Source organism: Centruroides sculpturatus, unplaced genomic scaffold (genome assembly GCF_000671375.1).
Source record: "Centruroides sculpturatus isolate CEXI.00-Female unplaced genomic scaffold, Cexi_2.0 scaffold4, whole genome shotgun sequence".
NCBI classification, from domain to species: domain Eukaryota; kingdom Metazoa; phylum Arthropoda; class Arachnida; order Scorpiones; family Buthidae; genus Centruroides; species Centruroides sculpturatus.
The window spans coordinates 2,011,666-2,035,771 of NW_019384444.1; the positions used below are offsets into that span (position 1 = coordinate 2,011,666).

Genomic DNA, 24,106 nt, shown 5'->3' on the forward strand with positions numbered 1-24,106 from the left:
AATTGTTAAAGGAGCTGAACATTTTATTGATCATTTAAAAATCATGATTAATATTGATAAATTGTGATAGTTTAGATGATTTTTGTTGTGATTGTATAATACTGACATTTTGTACATTTTTCATTTACTTTTCTTGGGGAAAAATACAAATAATTACTAGAAATATATTTTATTTATTATGTAAATGATGGATAAATTTATTTTATCAATTTAAGTATTTAAAAGACATGAATTGTTTAATTTTAAGTTTTTTTTGTAGGTTTTTATACATTGAAAGTGCAAAATTATCTGTTGTTGAATTTAATCTGTATTGTTCTATGTTGGATGTTATTATAGATTTTAACATTCAACATAAAAACTAAAGGAAAAGCATAACTTTTTTGCTCTAAACATTAATTTGCAGCAATGTTGTTATGGAATTCTTATAGAGAGCATATTTTAAAGCATATATAGCTAATAAATTGTATATTAGGAGATTTAGAACAATGAATTATCAAAATCTAGAGCTTTAGAGCCATTTTAATTTAAATTTTATTAGATAACAAACTGTATGAAATGAAAAGGTTTATTAATATTTTTTTCTTGTTATGAAAAGGTAAAAGAAAGACCAGATGTTGGTGTATATGTGAAAGATCTTTCTGCTTATGTTGTAAATACTGCAGATGAATTGGATCGAATTATGACTTTGGGCAATAAAAACCGTAAGATGTTTTATCTATAATAATATTTTGTTTATAAACATGTAAAATAACAAATCATATATACATATTCAGTACAGTAGAGAGTCAATTATCCAAATCAATTGGGGACTGGGGTTGTTCGGAAAATTGATTTTTTGGATAACAAATTATGTACGAAAAAATACATTATTAATATACGAAGGGTATTTTTTAAATAAGGTCCATTTTTTGATAAGAAGAAAAATACTCTAAATATCGTTAAAATATATATTTTTCCATATTCTGCATACTTTTATCTACTTTTCTACATAATTTTCATTTTTGTTCAAACATTTGTCATACTGCTGAAAAATTTTTAAAATTCCAAATTCAAAGAAATCTGCCGCCTGCCACCAGAAGACATTAGGCCACATTGCTTGTCTTGTATGGCATGGCAGAGTTTTCTCAAGATCACAATAAGTATCAGAATGCACATGAATGCACATAGTTCAAGATCTCATGCAATGATTGTTGTGCTTCTTGGCATAAAATCCACTAACAAAGTCTCTTTCCTGTCCCAAAAGACAGTTACCATAATCTTTCGTGCTGGAATCGAATAACAGATCATATCTTACAGTTGGCAGGCGACTCAATTTTCTTAAACGTTATAAACTTCTACAGCTCAGCACACAGACAGATGATACAGCTGTAAATGGCATCTAAACACGGACAAAGCAGGCTGAAAGCAGATGTTCATGCACACTGCTGCAATCGCACGTCATTCTTACTCTCATTCACAAATGGACCTTATTTAAAAAAAGCCTTCATAGTATATTAGTATATCCCAATAATAGTATATTAATATATCCCATGTTTAAATTTTTCTCCGTTGCATGTCGCTTCACCTTGAATTTTCATTGATGTTAAGCCTAACAAAAATTTCTATAATAATAATCATGGCTATTGTATCGTTAAAAATTATTTCTTTATTTTGTACAAGCAAAATATATATTGAAAAATATAAAAAGAAAAAAAATTATACTTTAGAAGTTAATCTAGTATTAATAATGTTCAATTCAGCACAACACAGTTCCACTGGAACGCTTTCGGTTAACCGATGTTTTGGTTGATCGGCATTTGGATAATTGACATACTACTGTATATACCAAAGATAGATCATAAATTGTTTAGTTTATTTCATTTATAAATTAGAAATTAATTTTTTAGGTGCTGTTGGAGAAACAAATATGAATGCACATAGTTCAAGATCTCATGCAATTTTTACTATAACAGTTGAATGTAGTGAAAAAGGATTGGATGGCCAACAACATGTTAGAATGGGAAAACTACATTTAGTAGATTTAGCAGTTAGTATATATTTATAATGCTTAATTTGAAAATTGTCACATACTCAATTATTAAAATTTACAATATTTCAAAATTTTATTTTAATAGGGCTCAGAACGTCAAAGTAAAACTGGAGCATCAGGATTGCGTCTTAAAGAAGCAACAAAAATTAATCTTTCCCTATCTACTTTAGGTAATGTCATCTCTGCTTTAGTTGATGGAAAGAGTACTCACGTACCATATCGTAATTCTAAACTCACTAGACTACTACAGGATTCTCTTGGTGGAAATTCCAAAACATTAATGGTATTTCAAAAATTTATCAAAATTTAAAATATATGTTTTGTATGATTGTTTTAAACATATAAAACTGAGGACTTTGTGAAATGAATGAGCAAAACTGATTTATTTTGTTAGTGTGCAAATATTGGTCCTGCTGAATATAATTATGATGAAAGCATTAGTACTTTGAGATATGCAAACCGTGCAAAGAATATAAAAAATAAGGCTCGAATTAATGAAGATCCAAAGGATGCTTTGTTACGACAACTTCAAAATGAAATAGAAGAATTGAAAAAGCAGTTAGCAGAAGGTATTTGAAATTGTTTAAATTCTATAAATATTTCTAAAATCTTGTGATTCTATCCTTAAATTTATTTTGTTAAAGGAAGTGATGGAAGTGAATCGTTGGAAGGTAGTAGTGCTGAAGATAGTACTCCTGAAGATGAAGAAGGCATGAAAAAGGATAAGAAGCAAAAGACTAGAAGAAAGAAAGGTATTTTTAATATTTCAATAACATTTTATATAAATTTCCTTAAAATAATTTAAACAGTATAAAATTTATAATTATATATAATATAATGCAATAATAAACTTGTTGAACTCTTATTTTAAACATATTTCCATGCAAATAAGAGTATACTCTTATTTATGAAAATTGCATTTTTGAAACATACCTCATATATAAAAGCACGCTTTGACATGTGTCACTGCAGCAATGGTCCTATAAGCATAGGAGCATTGCTGCTTTATCAGTGTAAATTAAATATACAGTATCTATTCAGTGGCATTTCTGTGGCAACCATTATTAAAAATAAAAAGGCAAAATGAAAAAAATGCTTTCAATACAATAAAAAGTATTTAAAAAATTGAGTTTTTTTCATACTTTTCAAAATATATTGCTGATTCTGTCTCATCTGTAAGAATACTCTTATATGCATGGAAGTAGAGTAATAATTAATTCAATTTTCTATAAGAACTGTTTAGTCCAAAACAGTACTTGTCTTGTCAAAATGATAAGGAAAATGTAAGATTGTAAGTATAAAATTGATCTTTATTTTAAAGGTATAACAAAGATGTATTAATAAAAAATATATATGGTGGAACCTGGTTAACTTGAACTGGGATAAATCGAAATCGTGTTTACTCAAAGTCATTTTGTTTCCCTGTCTAGCATAGGGATCTACATGTTAGTCAAACTGGTTAACTCAAATTTGTTGAAGTGTTTAACTCAAATGGGGTTTTGATACAGTATTTTCATAAACTTCCTGGAATAAAGAGTGGCATGTTTGTGATAAAATAAAAAAAACAGATCAATTCCAGGAGCAAAATATTACAATTAAAAATCCTTACTAAATACTTACAAGTAAATGGATCAGCCATTTCTCAGCAATGTATTTAATCATTCAGTTAAGTGTTTTTGAGTTTCTGAACAACACCATGAAATTAACATTGACACAATCATTCTATTCAATAAGACTCACAGAAATATTGTATGGATAGTTTGTTATGGATCACCAATAAACCAATGCACAAGTTCTTAATTTTTAGCCAAACCGCCATAATTCAAAACTTTTTAACTCAAAGTCTGAATTTTTTCCAACTGATTCAAGTTAACCAGGTTACACTGTATATACTTAGCAGCCATACTAAAGAGGGGATAAATTATCCCGAAACTTGTCTATTGCTATTTAACCGCAGTTTATAAAATAAAGGTGTTTGACAAGGTGAGTATTGCTTTGGATTAATCAGTTCTTATAGGATATGTATTTTATAGTATAAACGTTTGAAGTTTAAACATACAATTTTGAATATTAAATTATCATATATTAAAATTGATGACTGCTTCCCTGAATACATCTTAATTGTTTTATCTTTATGTATTTTTTCTTTATTTAAAAAAAAAATATATGAAATTTAATTTATTATGAAATTACATAAAGTTTTAAATGTAAAAAGAATTTATGATTGTTAAATTTTTATTATTTATATATTTATAAATCCGTAGTCATTGTTACATGTGTGTTTTATGGTTTAGCATTTTATGTGTCAGAGTTAAAAGCATATGTTTATAAAAAGTTTATGTGTAAGAGTTAAAAGCATAGAAAGATTTAAATGAAATTTTTATTTCTTATTTATATTTTATTAATAAATAAATGACAAGTTAAAACTCACAAGAAATTTTCTTACAGGTTTATCAGAGGAGAAAATGAGAGAGATTCAAGCTAAAATTGAATCAGATCGTAAAATACTGGCAGAGAAAAAAGACATAGCAGAAGAAGAAAGAAATCGAATTGCATCAGAATTACAAAAAAGAGAAGATGAATTAAAAAGTGCTCAGTAAGTTAACATACTGTTTGAATATATTAATTGTTCTTTATTATTTTAATTTATACTTGTATAATTTTTGAAAATCTATTATTATAAGTTATTCTTTTTATAGCCCAAAAATAATTCACTTAATTAAGTTTGTAGTTATAGCATCCAATAAAAAGAATAAGCTTTGACAACTTGAAAAAAAACTATTTATTTAAATTGGCATCATACCTCCATCTCTTATTCCTGATTGATTCCATTGCAGTTCACACCCATCCATAATAGGCAAAATTGTAGCTAACTGTATAGCGTACAATGTGCCAGAGCCTTGAATTAATCAATCAATTAATTGTTTATTTAAATTGAATAAATTAACATCATCTTATAACAGTGATTCCCAAATTGTGCACCACGGCTCCCTCACAGGGGCGCCATGAAATATTATAAAATTTTCGTAATTTTATTTCCACTTTCAATTCAATGTGATAAGATATGACATATAACAGACCTGGTGCAAATCATTAACTCAGTAATAAAAGTGGCACATAGAATCACAAAATGTAAAAAGCCTCATACAATAGCAGAAAATATCATTCTACTGGCTGCTATAGATATGGTGAATATTATGATCAGTGAGTCAGCTGGAAAGCAGCTTTCAAAAGTGCCTTGTCCAACAACACCATCAGTTGTAGAATACAGCACATAACGAAGGACCTCCAATATTCAGTTAATTGAAAAAATAAAAGGAAAGGAATTTGGGTTGCAGCTGGATGAGGATTCAGATAACAATAATGATGCTCATTTGATTTGCTATGTACAGTTTATAGATAGTAATAACATTGTAGAAGACTTTTTTTTTGTAAAAGTATCACTGCTGATGCTAAGGCTCATGACTTGTTCAAGATCTTTGATATTTTTATATTTGAAAATAAGAAAATAATTTGGAGTGGACCAAATGCATTGGTTTCTGTACTGATGGTGCTCATTCTATGTCCGGGTATTATGGAGGATTACAAGCATTTTTTCGAAGCAAAGACCCTGATGCACTGTGGACCATTGCATTATTCACAGGGACTCAGATCAAAATATCTGAGTCCTACATTGAACCAGGCCTTAGAATATGTAGTAAATATAGTAAACTTTATAAAAACTTGACCATTAAAGGCAAGATTTTTCAAAAAATTGTGAGGATATGGGATTTGAGCACACGTCTTTGTTGTACTACAATGAGAAAGTACAAAGCATTACCATGAGAGAGCGGTGGCTCTCTTGAGGTAATGTTTTGTCTCGTACATTTGAACTGCAACAGGAAATTTATATTTTTCTTAAAGAGGAAAACCACAAGTATGCCAAAAATTTTGTGAATGAAGATTTTTGGTAAAACTAGCATACTTATGTGATATTTTTGAAAAACTGAATGCTCTGAATCTCTGCCTGCAAGGAAACAACATGCAACTTTTAAAGTGGATTGAGAAAATGTCAGCTTTTATAAAAAAAATTAAAACTATGGAAAAGTAAAATAAATGAAGATGGAGGAAAAGAATGATTCCCCTTTTCAAGGGTTTTTCCCAAAGAATGATTTCCCAAGGGTACCGAAAATCAAAAAAGTTTGGTAACCACTGTCTTATAGCAAGAAACTGGAAAATAGCAATATTATTAAATAATAATTTTGCATATATAAAACTCTCCTATGTAATTATCTAAAACTTAAATATCAATAAATATCTTAGTATTTGCTGAAAAGTACATACAATTTGTCTAAAATAAAAATTGTCATATCATTATTATTACATTCATATTTAATTGTTATTGTATTTGTATAATATTTCAAAAATTAAATCTCAAGTTATAAATCAATGATAGTTATATTACAGTAGAAGTTTGTTAATCTGGTACCTGCTGAATAGTAGCTAATAATCCAGCATGCTAGACTGGAATTTGTTTTGACATGTGATGCACAAAAGATTCCAAGCAATTAATAACATGGTTCATTAGCATTTTTGTAAGCATTTTTAATAAATCTTAACTCAATGAAGTCACAAAATACAGTATATTATCTCCAGACAGATTAAAGAATATGTATAAACAAAGCATGTAGCAGCAAGTGCTGTGTGCCCCTGATTTGTTTACAGAATGTGCAACACTGCCTACAACTTTTGGATTACATATAACTTATTGAATTTTGCAAAAATAGAAAAACCTCTAGTACCTTTAGGGATTTTTGGTAATCTGGAACCATTCTGGTTGTAGATGTTAGATTAGCTAACTTTTAATGTACTGGATTAACTAACTTTTAATAAATCAATTGTCTTTCATATGTTCAACAAAGCTAATAATAGTAAAGATAAATTTTTGTATAGAATAAACTTTTTTAAAAAATTTAATAATTAGAAAAGAAGAGAGAAAATTATTGGGCTGCAATTTGAAAAAATTGTAGACCTATAAATTCTCGCTGTCATCAGTCCATCTGTCTTTCCTTAATCTCAAGAATGGAGTTAGATAGAGTATATTGAAAATTGAGACCAGATATGGAAACCTTAAGAGCAGGATTAACTATATAAGAAATTCTGATGCAAACCAGAAGTCACGTTATTTCAATTCAAAAATTTTTCCCTGAAAGGTGTTAGATAGATGACTGGCATGACTCTATTGTTAAAGGAAAAGCTTGATATATGGGGGCAAGCCACTACTAATTTGAGGTGGAGAGAGCATATTTTTAAATTAAATAAATTAAAACTTACAGCCTGGTATTGTGACACAGTCACAATAAATAATTACTCATTACAATTAATAAAAAATTGTCAATTATGCTTGAATATGATTTTATATATTGCTTTTTATCAGTTTAATTAAGAAGTTGAACTTTAATATATCATTTAATATATGCTTAAATGTTATTTGTGAACAAATACAAGGTATCTGTCTACTACAGATTATTCTAAGATTTATCATTTCTGATAGATATATAATTGTATTTAAAATATAATTTTGGACTTATAATGTAAACTAAGTTCAAGTTTCTTAATCAACCAAACTTAATTAATTGGATTATTTTTAAACTATAATAAGAATGAATTTCTTCCAAAATTTTCTAAATTTTTTAATTAATGTAATTTAATTTTTAATTATTTATATTAATACGACATAAGTGGCTTAATTACTTAATTTTAGAGCAAATTTGTTAGTTTAATCATTCTTATTATAGTACTAAAGGAATCCAGTTAATTAGGCTTAGTTAATTGGTTAGTACATATAGATATTCTATAAATGCTATTCTAGTACATTATACAGTTCAGATAACAAATACTACAATAATTTTTTCAGTGGTAGATTCTTAAATGTACTAATAAGAATAGTTGATAAAAAAACTGTAAAGGTTTTTCATAGACTAAAACTTAACTTTAATCATTTTCCTAACCTCATTTAAGATTATACCATTCCAAATATTTAGATTACTCTTTCCAGATAAAAAGTGTTTTGAAAAATTACATGAAATAATTTAAGTAACTAGGTTTTTTAAATCATATTTTCTTAATGTCAAATACTTTGTTTTTACATAAACAACATATAATAATTTCCTAAGCAATATACTCATAGTAAATAATTTTGCACAGAATATTTTCAATATATTTTGCCAATGTTTTATAATAATGCATAATTTAAAGTATTTTATCTTACATGTAATATGAATTTAATTAGTTCAAGTTTTTATTCAAATTCTATGCAGAACATTATTATGCACATACACTTACTTTCCATATATGAATAATAAAATAACTTTAGATAAATATATTTCCTGAAAAGCATGTTGTATGTTGGATAAATGCTGATTATTTATATATTTTTATATTGAAATGCAACATTTACTATTGCACGTAACCCCCGTATAACACGGCACTTCTATAGCATGAATTCACTCTAACACGGTTGAAGAATTGGGAACATCCCCGTATAACACGATGCTTTTATAGCACGGATCCACTCTAACACGGTTCGGGAATTGGATAAAACCCTCGTGCAACATGAACTGTAATAAAGGGTGCGTTCTTTTATACCTCCGCGTAACTCCGCGTGAGCATTCTAATTGTTTTCGTGGCTAGTTTGAATGCTCTTTCAACAATGGTTAACATTTAATGGTTAAATTTTACAATTTGGGACTATTCTTTTGCCTCTAAAAGCTCATTTTAGAATTATAGATTCCTCCACACGATATTATCGATAGTGCGGGCACCGCCATCTTTCTTTTACTGTTGTTCCTAAATGCCTACAAACAGCAGCGCACTCCCGTTGCAGAGCGACCGCTATTAACGAACGCATCCACAAACTGTTACCAGTTGATGATACTCATGCTGAGATCATCATATAAAATGAATAATACTCTGGTAAATATTTACTTAAATAATAAATCAGTATTTTACCTATGAAAAAAATGAATAATAAATCCGATTTAAATAAGGATTTAACAACATGTTTTTTAATTTTTGGAACCTAACCCCCCTTTTTGCACTAGTTCTTTGTTTTGTATAACACTGATTCGCATAACACGGCAATTTTTTGGAACATAACTCCCGTGTTATATGGGGGTTACCTGTACTATTATTTTCTATTATAAATTTTGTAATACAGGTAACCCCCGTATAACACGGTAGTTACGTTCCAAAAAATTGCTGTGTTATGTGAATCCGTGTTATGCAAAACAAAGAACTAGTACGAAAAGGAGGGTTAGGTTCCAGAAATTAAAAAACATGCTACTATATTTTCATAATTACGATAAATATCTTTATTAAAATTTTCTTAAGTGATACATATTACGGTAATATAAATTAAACAATGTTTTCTTTGTCACCACTAAAAGCACTATTAACCGAGAGCGTTTTATTTTTGGCAAGTTATCGTTATCCTCCAGCATTTTTCTGCATTATTTTCAGATTCATGCTTTACCTTTTGCAAAAAGTGTATGTAATTTTAGATTGCTTGCTTCTAGTTAAAAGGTCTTTATAAATTTCCTTATATGGTGCTAAGCACTTATGGAATAAGGGAAAAACATCTGGCAACACCAGAAGCAGAAGCGTCGAGATCTGGCAACATTGAAACAATTTTCGCGAAGGATCATGTGTATGGAGACGAGAAAAGAAAATTTACACACTGAAGTACTAATAGTTCACAAAAATAATAATTTTCGTGAACTATTAGTACTTAAATATGTAAAAATTTATTACATTTCATGTTGTACGAGAGTTTTACCCATTTCTCAAACCGTGTCAGAGTGAATCTGTGTTATAAAAGCACCGTGTTATACGGGGGATGGTAGCAATTCTCGAACCGTGTTAGAGCGAATCCGTGCTATAGAAGTACCGTGTTATACGGGGGTTACCTGTATTTTATTAAATTCCAACAATTGAAAATTACTTTCTAATAAAATTAACAAACTTTATATGATAGTCAATCAGATTAATAAATTACCAATGAAATAATTTTAATTGAATGAAACAATTTAAAAACGAATAGAAGATAAAATATTGAATTTTGAATGATATAAAGGTTAAATAATTTTCAGATTTGAACACGATAATCTTGTTCAAAAACTTCAACAATTAGAAAAGAAAATCATAGTTGGTGGAGAGAATTTGTTAGAAAAAGCAGAAGAACAAGAAAGACTGTTAGAAGAGAGTGCAAGAGAATTAGAAGAAAGAAAACAAAAGGAGGCTGAATTAAGACAAGCTTTACAGCAGAAAGAAGTAAGTAATATAAGTTTTTTCTTCAAAACCTTTTTTAACTGAAAATTTAAAAGTATTTATTATTTATTTTAAAAATATATTACTTTGATATTTTTTTTATTAATAATTTAGTATGAAAAATTCTATGATCAAACTTGGCTAATTCAAATTTTTGGATAATTAGAAATTTACAAATTCCCCTTGACTATCCTATTACATGTAATGTTAAAATTACCTATTTGATTTGAACTTTTTTTTAATTTTGGATAATTCATAGTGGAAATAGCCTTATAATTTGAAAATTACTAGAGTTTTACCACTGCAGAATATCTGTTTTCTTGGAATTTTTGTCTGCCCTGCAGTCATCGAACCGTTTTAAATTCGAATTTGTTATTGCATATTGGTTCGATTATAGAACGATTGTAAACGTTCCAGAAAATTGATCAAATTGAAAATAGTTTGTTTAATTCTCGGCAATTCTCTTCAGCGGTAGGTGTTATATAACAATTACTATGGTTATTGAAATATTGAATGTAAATGGGGTTTGCTTGCAAAACCTCCGCGGACGAAGTCGCGGGTAACAGCTAGTTTAACATATGAGAAAAAACTTTTATATAATATTTAATAAATATACATGTTGAATTAGATTTCTCCATGTTGAATTAGATTTCTCCATACATGTTGAATTAGATTCTCCATTTGTGTCCTAATTTGTGGTTTATTAATAAGCTATACCCAAAAATTTTCATAACATGTTTTTGAATTCTGCTATACAAGGGCATATGTCTTGGCAGCCATTAAGATACTACTAGTTGTTAGTGTAGGTCTGCAATTTTTAGTTTTTCATTGACAACATAAAACCAGTTCTGATAGATATTGTGCATTGGTTGGCTACCATAATAGCCAGAGAGTTCTTTATAAGTGATTTAAAGCTGTATGCAATACACACAAAATCGTTCCATTGAGATTGTTCATATATTCAATCATTCCAGTTACATTCATTTCCATGTGATGAAAATTTAAGAATGGGTAAACAGTAGTGTTGCAACGAATAATATTAATATTCGGTATTCAGCCTGAGGCTGAATACCGAATATTTGGCCAGGAGTGTGGCCAAATAGCCGAATATTCGGCCAAACTATTCGGCTTGATTAACGCATGTACGAAAATTGGCGCGCAAATCGCATTATGGCAAGGATCCTGCTCTCCATTGGTCCGCTATCACTACGCTTCCCCAATTGCATTAATTCTTGACAGTTGTAGCAGACAGACAAGAGCGTCATGGCAGTATGTGATAAATGATGATATGAAATGTGGATAACAATGAAATGACCTACACATGTAAATAACAGAAAAAGAACAGAGGACTGCGAAGTGAAAATATGAAAATAAATATGAAATTGAGTTGATAACATAATCGAACAAGTTGAGGCAGCTTATTGGCACGAAATTTGCGGCCATCAATGCCAAACAACTATTGTCATAGACTTTGGAAAGCTAAATGCTTGTAATGAAAGTCACTTAACATGCACGGGCGAAAGCCTGGGGCTGTTTGGGCTACCAAGCTGTCTCGAATCTGTGAAATCATAACTCTGACTTATACCGACGTCTGGTCTGTCTCTTTTCTCCGTTATCACCAGGCTGTGAGTCATGTAATTGTAAAATGGGAAATCTATGATGAAAAAGTGATGAATCGAAAGTATTGTGAGCGCATATTATGATGTATGCATAGGCATACGTGGACATACGTGGACTAGAGCAATAGAGGAAAGAGAAAGGGAAGAGCAAAGACGAGCACTTAGAAAGAAGGATAGACAGGGTCAGACCCTCAGATGTGCGAGGATTCTCCAACGATAGGCATGTACGTGTGCTGATCTTTGTAATTATAAATTGTTAATACATGTGACTAATATTATTTTCTTTTTTATTTTGTGCATGTTACAAGTTATAAATAAATATAAACAAACAACACTAACCTGATAACATTAAATCTAAATACCAAAATTATTAATTTACTGTGTTTTTGTTATTTCTTACTCCTGTTTTTAGGTATTCGGCCGAATACCGAATAGTAACCGAATATTCATTACATCACTAGTAAACAGCCATGCATGTACTGTACATCCAGCTAGATAAATAACTTTGCTATCATTAGACACACAAATCCGTACAAAATGATTACTTGCAGATAGGGTTTGTGATGGCTCTATATTTGTCTTAAGGACACAAATGTTTTGTGATAATTTATATTTATTTATTTATTTTTATTATCTAAGTAAAGATTTCCTGAAAGTTGAATTGTTTTGACTACAATGCACTTTTGCTAATCTGACCTCTCAATTATCTGGTATACTCCTATTATATTTTTGTCTCTTATTCATGTTTTTTGTAAATACATACAATAAATTTGAAACATTAAATTTAATCAAGAATTAAACTTTCAGTTACTATTATTATGGTAACAAAAACAGTATGGCTCCAAAAAGAATCAGTACTGAGAAGAACAAGTAATATTTATTGCCTGTTGGCAGACTTTAGGTCTATACACTCTCTAATCTGGAATCTCACTGCACAAGGAACTATCAGATTGGCAAAAGTTGGTCTAAGTATAAAGCTGTCATTGATTAATATTCCTAATTTAAATATCTAAATGTTTTAATTTCTTTTAAATAACTTACAAATCATATAAAGTGCATTTTAAAATCTTTTGTAAAGCTTTTAAAATGAATCTAATACATTATGAAAATATCAGTAATTAAAATTTATAAAACTTTACTTCTAGCAATATAATTTCTTGAAAAATATTATTGATTACAATACATTGAAAACTTTTCTTATATTTTGAAAATTTTAAATTACATAATTTTTTAAATTATTTTCACATCAAATCTTTATAATAATAATAAAGAAATATTTTATCTTAGAACAAAAGTGATGCATTTTATTGTTAAATGACATATGCATAAATATAATATAATATATATGATATAATATATATAATATTAGATGTTTAAACAATGATATTGAATCTGTTCTGAAATTAATCAATTTCAATATTTTTAATAGCATAGTTCTACTTTAATTTATATCTTTATTATATTTGATGAACTAGGATACTTTGTTACATGTAAATAAATCAATATGAAAAATTTTGAAAATAATTTAAGAACATAGAAATAAACTATATACATTTTGTGTATCTGTTCTTAATGTTATATTGAAAAGTTTTTCAAAAAAGTTGATTTATTAAAAGTCTTGTGTGTCTTCTGTTAATACTATAATATGTAAATTTTATAAATTTGTAACATTTGTTAAAGCAATTACTTATAATCTATAATAATTATTGTGGTCTTTATAATAGGCTGAACGCTTAGATATTGAAGAAAAATATTCCAATTTACAAGAGGAAGCTGCAGGAAAAACAAAAAAGCTTAAGAAAGTTTGGACAATGTTAATGAGTGCTAAAGCAGAAATGGCTGATATGCAGCAGGAACACCAAAGAGAAGTTGAAGGCTTATTAGAAAATATTCGTCAGTTAAATCGAGAATTAAGACTCACTTCTCTTATAATTGATTCTTTCATTCCAACAGAATATCAAGTAAATATTTTCTGTTGTAATAAACTTGTTCATTATTTAGCATATGTAATTTAATTTTTCATTTAAAGGACATGCTAGAGCAATCAGTTCATTGGAATGAAGATATTGGTGAGTGGCAGCTAAAGTGTGTAGCATATACTGGCAATAATATGAGAAAACAGACAGTGTCTTCTGAGAAAGATAGGAATCGTGAGGTAATATTTTAATTAGTGTATATATTACTTATAATGTAATAGTATTAAGCAGGGCTGCCAACTCCTGATAATTTTAATAGGCTGACTCTGACTCTGGCAAAATTAAATGCCAAATCATTTTATGGGGGACAGAGGCACTCAAGGAGGTTACCCTACTCTGAACTCTAAAAGGAGTCCCGGGCATTTATCCAAATACTTTTAAAGTTAGTATTTTTGATATTTAACTTACATTAATATTTATTTGTATAAAAAAATTAATTTTTAACAAATATATAATAAGAGGAGAAAGGGGGAGATAAAATTCTACATCTACATATATTCGACAGCATTTGCACTTCAATTTCACCCTTCCAGAAAAGTTAGTACAACTGAAAAGTGTGCAATCTAGCTACTTCAGCCCCTTGTTCAGAAAAGAAAAATATATACTCTGATCAATTAGTCTGGCTCTTTCAGAAAAATAGAGTACTTATTTAGAGTGGGAATAATAAAGGAATGAATCAAAAATATTCAAATTCATTTGGGTCAAAATAATTTAACTACTAAACACACACTACAAAGAAAACTATTGATACATATTTTATTTTAAACTATTGTATTTTGTATTTAAAATAAATGAATTATAAAAAAGTACAAAAACATTTTAAAAAATTATTAAATATAAAATAAATTTTCTTTCATTTAAATAAAAAAAAACTAAATTAAATTTAAAATACTGGAGTTGGAGTCAACACATTTTCCCGATTCTGACTCCTCTGGCCAGAAATTCCTCTCGACTCTGACTCCACAGTCCTGGTATTAAGTAATATGGTGAGTTATACTAAAACAAATTCTCATTAGATCATAAAAGTTTTTATAAATGTAATTTTTTTATATTGGTTGTTTTGAACAATTTTGAACTTTTTAATATAAACATTATTTTTAACATTCATTTTATGTGATGTTAAAAATTACATGTAATATAAAAAGCAATACATTAGGCAGGCACTTTGACATAATGTTAGATGTCATGTGATTGATTTTGGTCGACAGTCATCAGTTTTCTAGCTTTCTGACTTCTTCAATGATGGATGTTACAAAGAATGTATGAGCATTTTACTTATCCATATAGGATATACTTTTGTTTACAAAATAATGACTTACATTGATAGTGTGAGTAGCCAAGGACGCAGAGCTCAATCCACGCCACTTACGGGCACTAGTCGGTAAGACCAGTTCTCTAGGATGCAGATCACTAGATCTGATCTTAAATATTTCATAGGAGAGCGATAACCGCTAGTTGATCCGAACTGCAAAGTTCAGACGTTCGTCAGGATTCCTTGACACCAGTTAATCGATCTTATTATACGCGGATTAACACGCGTTTGCGATCTGATTCGGGATAAATTGAGGAGACATTCTTATAAAATAAAACAAGAGTAAATTTAATAAATCTCAAACAAACGAATATAAAAAATTCGATTACAACCATTTAGCGACAAACTAGAGGTTACGACTTAACTTATGCTAATACGCAATCGAGAGAGAGAGCTCACAAAATGATTCTAAACATACGACCTGTTAGTTGTCGTCGTCTTCGTTTCTGTTGGTAGAGGACACCTTGTAGATAGGGTTCATATTACTTTCGTAAGGGAGATCAATTCGTGCACAAAATATAAAAATATCACTTCTTCTAAGTGTAGACTCGGGACTTAGTCTATCGGACTCCGTTATGGGCGTTGGCCATCAGGAGGGAAACGTATGTGGAGTTTGTATGCTTCGGATCTGTCGAAGAACTCCTCGAATTCGGACTAGATTTCCCTTATATCTCCTAAATTTCGACCAATCAACGTCCAGTAACTCTTTCGTGAGAACGGACGAAAGGGGGATGAATGAGGGGTAAGCATTTCCCATCGGAGCGAGATTTTTTACCAGATACGGAAAAACAGAGGATGTTCTCTTCGTGAAAGGAAATAACATCGGTTATCAGGTTTTTCCCACATCTAAAACAATATTTTTTTCACAAATCGAAATAATATTTTGTGTCGATATTTAAACATATTTAATAAAAATTCACAAATTAGACCCAGGGCCTTTCGGATCTCACAATAGAAACAATTAACAGTTAAGTACAGAACTGAGTATAGCTCTATTTGCTTTGATTACTTTTTTTTTTAACTCAGATATCATCATATTTTTTAAGATATTTTTTAACTCAGCAAAAATCATCACTTCCCTTTTATAACTGATCTGTATGACTGTAGTATTTTTAAATGGTTAGGGTTATCAGCCATTCTTTGTTACAAAGGACAATCTTTTATTTTAGTCAAACTGTCCTTGTCTTTTATTGAAATGAAAAAGGACACAGTTTTCTATCATTTTCATTTTTAATGCATGCATTTTGTAATTGCGTAATGGATTTTTACATGGACATATTCCTATCCTTATATATTGATTCATATCCATTCTTGTAGAAAGCTATAGCTTGCCATTAAATACTTTAAATTCTAAACTAAATGAAAATATGCAAATACAGGGTGTCCCAAAAAAATGTATACACACTTTAACAGCTGATAGCTCAATTGATGTTTATTTATTTCCAGCTTAAACCCATTAGAATTAATAATGGAAGTCAGACTAAGCTTTGAACAAAGGAAATTCATTCTAAATTGCTACTGGAAATGTGAAAATGCAGTTTAAGTGCAAAGACAGTTTAGGAGGGAGTTTCAAACAGATCCACCAATGTGACTACCATCACTCAAATTAGAGATAAGTTAGAACAGCAATTCTCAATCCGAGGTACGTGTACCCCCAGGAGTACGCGATAAGTTGTTTAGGGATACAGAAAGAAGTTAGTTATTATGGCAGAAAAAATAATATATTATGTATCACAAATTAATATTATTAAAAAATTATTAGGTAAAAAATGTTCCTTGCAATAATCACAAACTTTATTATACATTTCAAAATGCAAAAATAGAAATAAAAACTTATGCTGCTGATTGTACAATGCAACAATTGCAACATTTATTGATCTGTTGATCAATAAATGTTGCGCAGTCAGTCAATGATAGTGGGATACCATTATGTGTGATTGATGGGGTATGTTACCGTTATTATTTTTATCTCTTAACAATATCCCCACGTGTTGTTTCAAAAAAGTATTTTTTTTTTTTATAAAAAGTATTTTTTATTGTTAGCAAGGAAAAGGATATAGCTAGTTTCTCCAGATTTTCTCTACAAGCAGTAATTTTTTTCATTATTTATTCAGTATTTTTATTAATTTTTTATTGACAAGACTTTGTCAATAAAAAATTAATGTTTTGAAACCGTGTCGTATCTATTATATTTGTTCTCTAAGTGCAATATAGCACAATAGCAATCACTTGGCACAATTCACTTCTTTATTTCAATTGTGCCAAGTGATCGTTATTGCGCTATATTGCGCTTAGAGAACAAAAGACTACGTCTTGTTTGTAAAATCATACTGCCTGCTGTGTTACCAGCTTAGAGATATGAAGGAGTACATGTCAGAAGTTGCAATTTGGCACAGAGTATTAGGTGCCCAAATCACACACACATAAAAAAAATCAGACTTGTAGGTACTTGGGACCGAGTACCTACAAGTCTGATTTAAATAAAATTCAAAGTGGTGACACTCTACAAACAGGTAGTGCGAGATTTGTGCATGTGTTGCTGGTTGGGAAGTTGGAAATGCCACAGGGGTTATGCTAATGAAAAAAGGTTGGGAACCGCTGAGTTAGAAGATGGGGCACTCCCACACTACCATTATGATGTTATATCCTACCTTGATGCGATCTTGCCAAACAGGTGGATTGGACAAAGGGGTTTCATATAATAAAAGGGGTTTCATTCACCAGACCTCATATCACTTAGACTTTTTTTATGGGGATACTTAAAAGACAAAGTCTATGCTATGAAACCTGCAACAGTTGCTGAATTGAGAGCAGCCATTGAACAAGAATGTGCACAAATACCAAATGAAATGTTTTATGATGTTTGCGATTCCATTGCTTTGCATTGTCAGCAGTGCGTAGACCAGAACAGACGTCAGTTTGAAAACAGGCATTGACAAAACAATTAAATAATGTCTATAGATTCTATTATAATTTGAAAATAAAACATATTTTAATAAACACCAACTTTATAATTATTTAAAGAGTGTAAACATTTTTTTGGGACACCCTGTATTTATAGTCAATGTATAAACTAATTTTTAAATCAAAATCTAAAAATATAAAGAATGTTTAGTTATTAACTAAAAGTTATTCAATTTTACTTCTTTGAGTAAAATGGGGAGATGCAGCAATGTAGTAATTAAACATTTTAATTGTTCTTTAATGCAGACGGAAATGTAGTAACCTTATACATGGTATACAGGTATACAATCACTGTTCTCAGACACAGATTGCCAGACTGGGCAATAAAGTACCAATTGGACTACTGTTTCTATAAATTAGAAAGTTTTTATGTTATAACTTGTTTGTAATTCATCTTTTCTTCCAGTTTAATCTAAAATTATTTAATTAAAATTATGATTATCATCATCATTTATTTATTGTACATTGGGAATTACATCCCTATTACAAGGGGGGTTGCATTTACATGTTTATTTGTTTTTTACTTTACAATACTTTTTGATTTTAAATTTATTTCATTTCACTAATAATAGCATATTATAATATTCCATTTGTGTTAATTTATTTTGTTTTTGTAAATATCAATTATTTTACAAAAATAGTTATAAATTTTATATAAATCTTTTTTACTCATTTTGTTAAAGTTTTTTAACAATTCTATTAGCGAGTTGCATTTATAAGTTCGAGTTATATCATAGTGTTCACGAATGTCCCTTAATTTTGGACATTAAAATTATAATTATTAAATTTAATACGAGATGGCACCTAATGCCTTCCTCTAGGGTGAAATTCATTAGTAATTTATAATTATTATTGCCAAATTATAGCTCGATGATATACAGCAGTTGTTGGTGTGTTATTGATTCATCTTTGACTTATAATTTATGTAATAAATACTGTCTATTCTTTAATATAATTATGAAATGGTCAAAAAGTGGGAAATTTTTTGGGACAGTTTTAAAAAGGAATGGTACATTAAAAACAGGATTGATTGTCTTGATTGATTTAGGACATTAGGCCACTTTACACATATTATAAAATACAGTTAAATTAAATAAAATTGAAGGGAATAAAAAGATAAAATCTAATTCAACATGTATATTTATTAAATATTATATAAAAGTTTTTTCTCATATGTTAAACTAGCTGTTACCCGCGACTTCATCCGCGGAGGTTTTGCAAGCAAACCCCATTTACATTCAATATTTCAATAACCATAGTAATTGTTATATAACACCTACCGCTGAAGAGAATTGCCGAAAATCAAACGAACTATTTTCAATTTGATCAATTTTCTGAAACGTTTACAATCGTTCTATAATCGAACCAATACGCAATAACAAATTCGAATTTAAAACAGTTCGAACATTTTTAAAATTGAAATATATAAAAATATTTAAACAATGTCTGAAATGTGATCAATTTAATACACCTAAGTACTCGATGAAGACTAAACGTAGTTGAAAACAAAAAATCGCATCTAAAATAGTACAGTAGAAGCCATTCTTCCGGTTAAGCTTAATCCTCTCCCTCTCCCCCCGCGGGAGAATTTAGAAAAATCCCTTCTTAGTGTCCATTCTCATGGCATACCCTACTAAAACGCATACAATACGAATACGAAATAACAAATTCGAATTTAAAACGGTTCGAACATTTTTAAAATCGAAATGGATAAAAATATTTATAACAATGTCTGAAATGTTATTAATTTAATACACCTAAGTACTCGATGAAAACTATATTCTCTCCCTCACCCCCCGCGGGGAAATTTCTAAAAATCCCTTCTTAGTGTACATTCTCATGGCATACCCTACTACAACGCAGATAAAAACAAAAAATCGCATCTAAAATAGCGCAGTAGAAGCCGTTCTTCCGGTTAAGCCTTAATGCTATCCCTCACCTCCCCGCGGGGGAATTTCTAAAAATCCCTTCTTAGTGTGCGTTGCCATGGCGTACCCTACTAAAACGCAGATAAAAACAAAAAATCACATCTAAAATAGTACAGTAGAAGCCATTTTTCCAGTTGACCCTTAATGCTCTCCCTCTCCCCCCACTTGGGAATTTCGAAAAATCCCTTCTTAGTGTGCGTTTTCATGACGTACCCTAACTGTGTACCAAATTTCACCTCTCTAGGTCCAGCGGTTTGCTCTGGGCGATGATGAATCAGTGAGTCATTCAGTCAGTCAGGACAAGCAATTTTATATATATAGATGAAGTGATTTTAATGTGATAAATAAATAACTTCATATAACAATATTACATTTAAAGTTGATAAGGTGATCTAAATAATGCGATTACTCAGCTTAATTAATACACCTTTAAAAGTGGTGAAATTGAAATAACACTAATGTTTTCAGTTGAGTTAATGGACCATTCTCAGGTATAAAAAATTAAAAGAATGTCAGTATCAGAAGAAAGGAAGGTAGAATAGACATCAATAGAGTAAACAAGCAGGGTACGTTGACTGCAATGGCTACAGTTGATGTGAAATGTAACAGTTTCCAAGGCAGGGGAGTCTTTGTCCCTGCTGTTTATACATATATTGGTAACAGAGTGCCTTTACAATCTCCGTAATGGTGGTGTGGGAAGGGCAAAAGACCTGTCTGACTGTATCTCCTTAGCTTTTCACATCAACCCTTGCCATTGTAGTCCACTTTCTGTACTTGATTACTCTATTGGCATCTATCCCATCTTCCTTCCTTTTTACACTAGCATTTCACTTTCAAATATTTACACCTGAAGGTGGCTCATCAACTGGGCCAATAATATTAGTGCTATTTAAATTTTATCACTATGAAAGATGCATTAATTAAACTAAAGTTTATTAAAAATACAAGCATAGACAATCCAAATGGTATATTCTATTGTCCTTTTTTACACTGACACTGAGACTTAACTTTTTATTAAAGCTTCAATAAATTATGTGAAAGACAAAATGTCCACAAGTGATTGAATAATAATATTAAAAAGTATATTACATTTTTAAAACATATATAATAAAATACATTGAGGTTTGACCTCAGTGTGTTTTAGATGAGTTCCTAGTGTAAAAAAGGACAATAAATGATGTTATTTGGATTGTCTGCATTTGTATTTTTAATGTTCAAATTATAATTTTTTATAAATTAGGTGTAATTTTTATTTAATTGCTTTTAACTAGTGGAAAAAGATTTGTTTTCATATAAATACTGATACTGGACTCATCAACTTTTAATTCAGTTATTAATGTTAAAATAAAAGAACAGACTATAAGTTTTATAATAATATAGAATATATGAAAATAAACTCAAACTAACTGAAAGTGTAAATGAAAAAATTTAGATGTTTTCTGGCATTTGAATGACCTTTCATATATTTAAATACTGTATTTAATTATCATTTTAGTACTTTATAATGGACTTTATAATGGACTATAAGCAAAATAATATTTTGCTTATAGCAAAATATTATGAGAAAGAAAAGTCCATTATAATTAATACTTTTTAATTGCATTAATATTTAATGTAAGTTCTTATCAGTATTAATTTTGTATGAATTAATTGATTCAATACTCTATTATGATTCCCTAACTTTGGTATGATAGGCTCTATCATTATAACATGTTTGTATATTATCATTAATATTTAAACTGCAAGTATAATATTCTTCAGAGACTGTTGACATTTTTATCTTATTTTGCTATTGCTGCTCTATATTCTGTTATTTTTCTTACAAATATATATAGAGAGCAGCAATAGCAAAATAAGATAAATATATCAACGGGCTCTGAAGAATAACCATTATAAATAAAATAATATATAATATATTTATAGTATATAATATAGATAAAATAATATATATAAACAAAAAAACTAATATGATAAAATTTTGTATAATTTTATAAATTATACTGAATAATAATTAATTTATAAGTTGATTTATTGATTTTCTTCACTAATAATTCCAGCACATTTATTTTAAGTTTATTAAACTTTATTAATTTTTACTGTAATAAAGTTGGGAAAGATTTTTTTTTTATTTTGAAAATATTATTATATCTAACTAAATTGATCTAACTTAATCTAAATAATTAATTGAATTTTTATATTAGTATATTCTCTCCAATAATTCAATATTTATCTTATTTATCTGCTATATTTTTGCTATCATGTATTAAAAAATTATAATCTACATATTTTATATTTATTTCAGCTCATTTAAATTAAATTATTCTGTACATATGTTTATTTTATAGTTGTTTCAGTTTTTAACTAAAAAAAAAAGCTGTTCACAATTTTAAGAATTTCATTAAATCAATTATTCAAAATTTTATTTGAATTTTCTTAAATTACTTTTTATTAATATCTGTTTTATTGAATGATACATAGATAGAATATTGAGGCTTGCATAAATTTGCCAAGAATCTTTAAAATTAAATTTACATGTAAATTTAATATTAACTGATCTACATTTCTTTTTATATTAAATTTTGATCTTTTTGTAAAAACTGACTGTTTTTGAAATAAAATTCCAAAATTATATGAAATAAACATTAAATTTTTATTGATTTATATTTTTTTCTTATTTATTCATTTTAATCTTATTTTTAATTTCAATATTTTTATATAAATGTTTTGTTATTGTTTAGATATTTTGTTATCCTTAATTATATTTTTAGAATTTCTTAAAATTTCTTGAATTATGTTTGTGTTAGATTTTTGTCAATTCTTCAAATTTTTATTCAATTCTATTCTGAAAAAATGTAAATTTAATAAAATTTAAATAATTAAATAAATTTTATTTCTTTTGTTAATAGATAATTGCTTAGTTTTGTGTAGTTGTATTATTTTTCTCTGATAAAATGTTTCATCTTATTTATTTCATACGTAATTTTTATAACTGTGTTCTTCAATTATATATTTTATTTAATATTTATTTTTCATTTTTTAATACATTTAAACAAATATATTAAATTTTAAACATAATTGGTTGAAACTAACATTCAATTTACATCATCAGATATAGAATTTTTTAAATATGTTTTTTCTGTAATGTAAATCATAACTGATGTTTTTCTAGAGCAATGAATTGGATCTTTCAAATGTCTATTTGGCATATACGCCCGAAGGAGCACAGTTAGCTTTAAGACAGAAATCTGGACGGGGAAAATCTGGAAGGTCAAGATCTTCAGCCAGACCTAAATCATCTAGAAAGTAAGTAAATTCAAGTTTGTAAAATTATGTATATGTTAATACTTGTTAAATATAATAATGAATTGATTATGTGGAATAATGTCAAGTTATTTATATAATTATGAAACAATATTTTCCACATAACTTCAGGCAAAATTTCAATAGAATATAATTATAAAAGCTAAGAATCTGATGATGGTTATTTTTTTCATAATCCAATACCAAAATGTAAAGAAATATTTTTTATTTTGTAAAATTACATCAATTTGAATTTCAAGTACAGTAGTAGTATATTGCTCCAAGTATGATTATAGTAATTAAAAAATAGAGTTAGACAAATATAAACATATAATATTTGTAATAAATAAATTTGTCTATTTAATATTACTTATTTAATTTTATTTTAGGATATATTCTTTCACGAAATAAATATATAACCAATAAAATAACTTTTATTTAAAATAATAACAGAGTTTAATGAAAATAATTTTATTTTGTTTTTTCAATACAGAATGCGAAACAGTGCAGACATGGATTTGCTGTTGCAACAGTTTGACCACTAATTTAAATAGAGATATAAAGACATTTTGTTGCCATAAATTGTAATGTATTGTGATAAACATTCTAATAGTTATACTCAATTTGGATATCAAAGCTTCTAGTCACTGCATTTATATCTTTATACATAA

The 24,106-nt window shown here is 28.5% G+C and overlaps 1 protein-coding gene across 1 annotated transcript in view; it reads left to right on the top strand.

Moving 5' to 3' along the window:
* Positions 1 to 24,106, top strand: part of LOC111620317 (kinesin-like protein KIF3A) — a 38,571-nt gene extending 14,465 nt beyond the window's left edge. Inside the window, exons 6-16 of the mRNA XM_023362236.1 lie at positions 596 to 701; positions 1,887 to 2,026; positions 2,115 to 2,312; positions 2,424 to 2,598; positions 2,674 to 2,781; positions 4,478 to 4,625; positions 10,159 to 10,339; positions 13,680 to 13,916; positions 13,985 to 14,110; positions 23,305 to 23,438; positions 23,929 to 24,106. Coding sequence (XP_023218004.1) covers positions 596 to 701; positions 1,887 to 2,026; positions 2,115 to 2,312; positions 2,424 to 2,598; positions 2,674 to 2,781; positions 4,478 to 4,625; positions 10,159 to 10,339; positions 13,680 to 13,916; positions 13,985 to 14,110; positions 23,305 to 23,438; positions 23,929 to 23,980 — 1,605 coding nt within the window. The 3' untranslated portion in view covers positions 23,981 to 24,106. The remainder of the gene's footprint in view (positions 1 to 595; positions 702 to 1,886; positions 2,027 to 2,114; positions 2,313 to 2,423; positions 2,599 to 2,673; positions 2,782 to 4,477; positions 4,626 to 10,158; positions 10,340 to 13,679; positions 13,917 to 13,984; positions 14,111 to 23,304; positions 23,439 to 23,928) is intronic.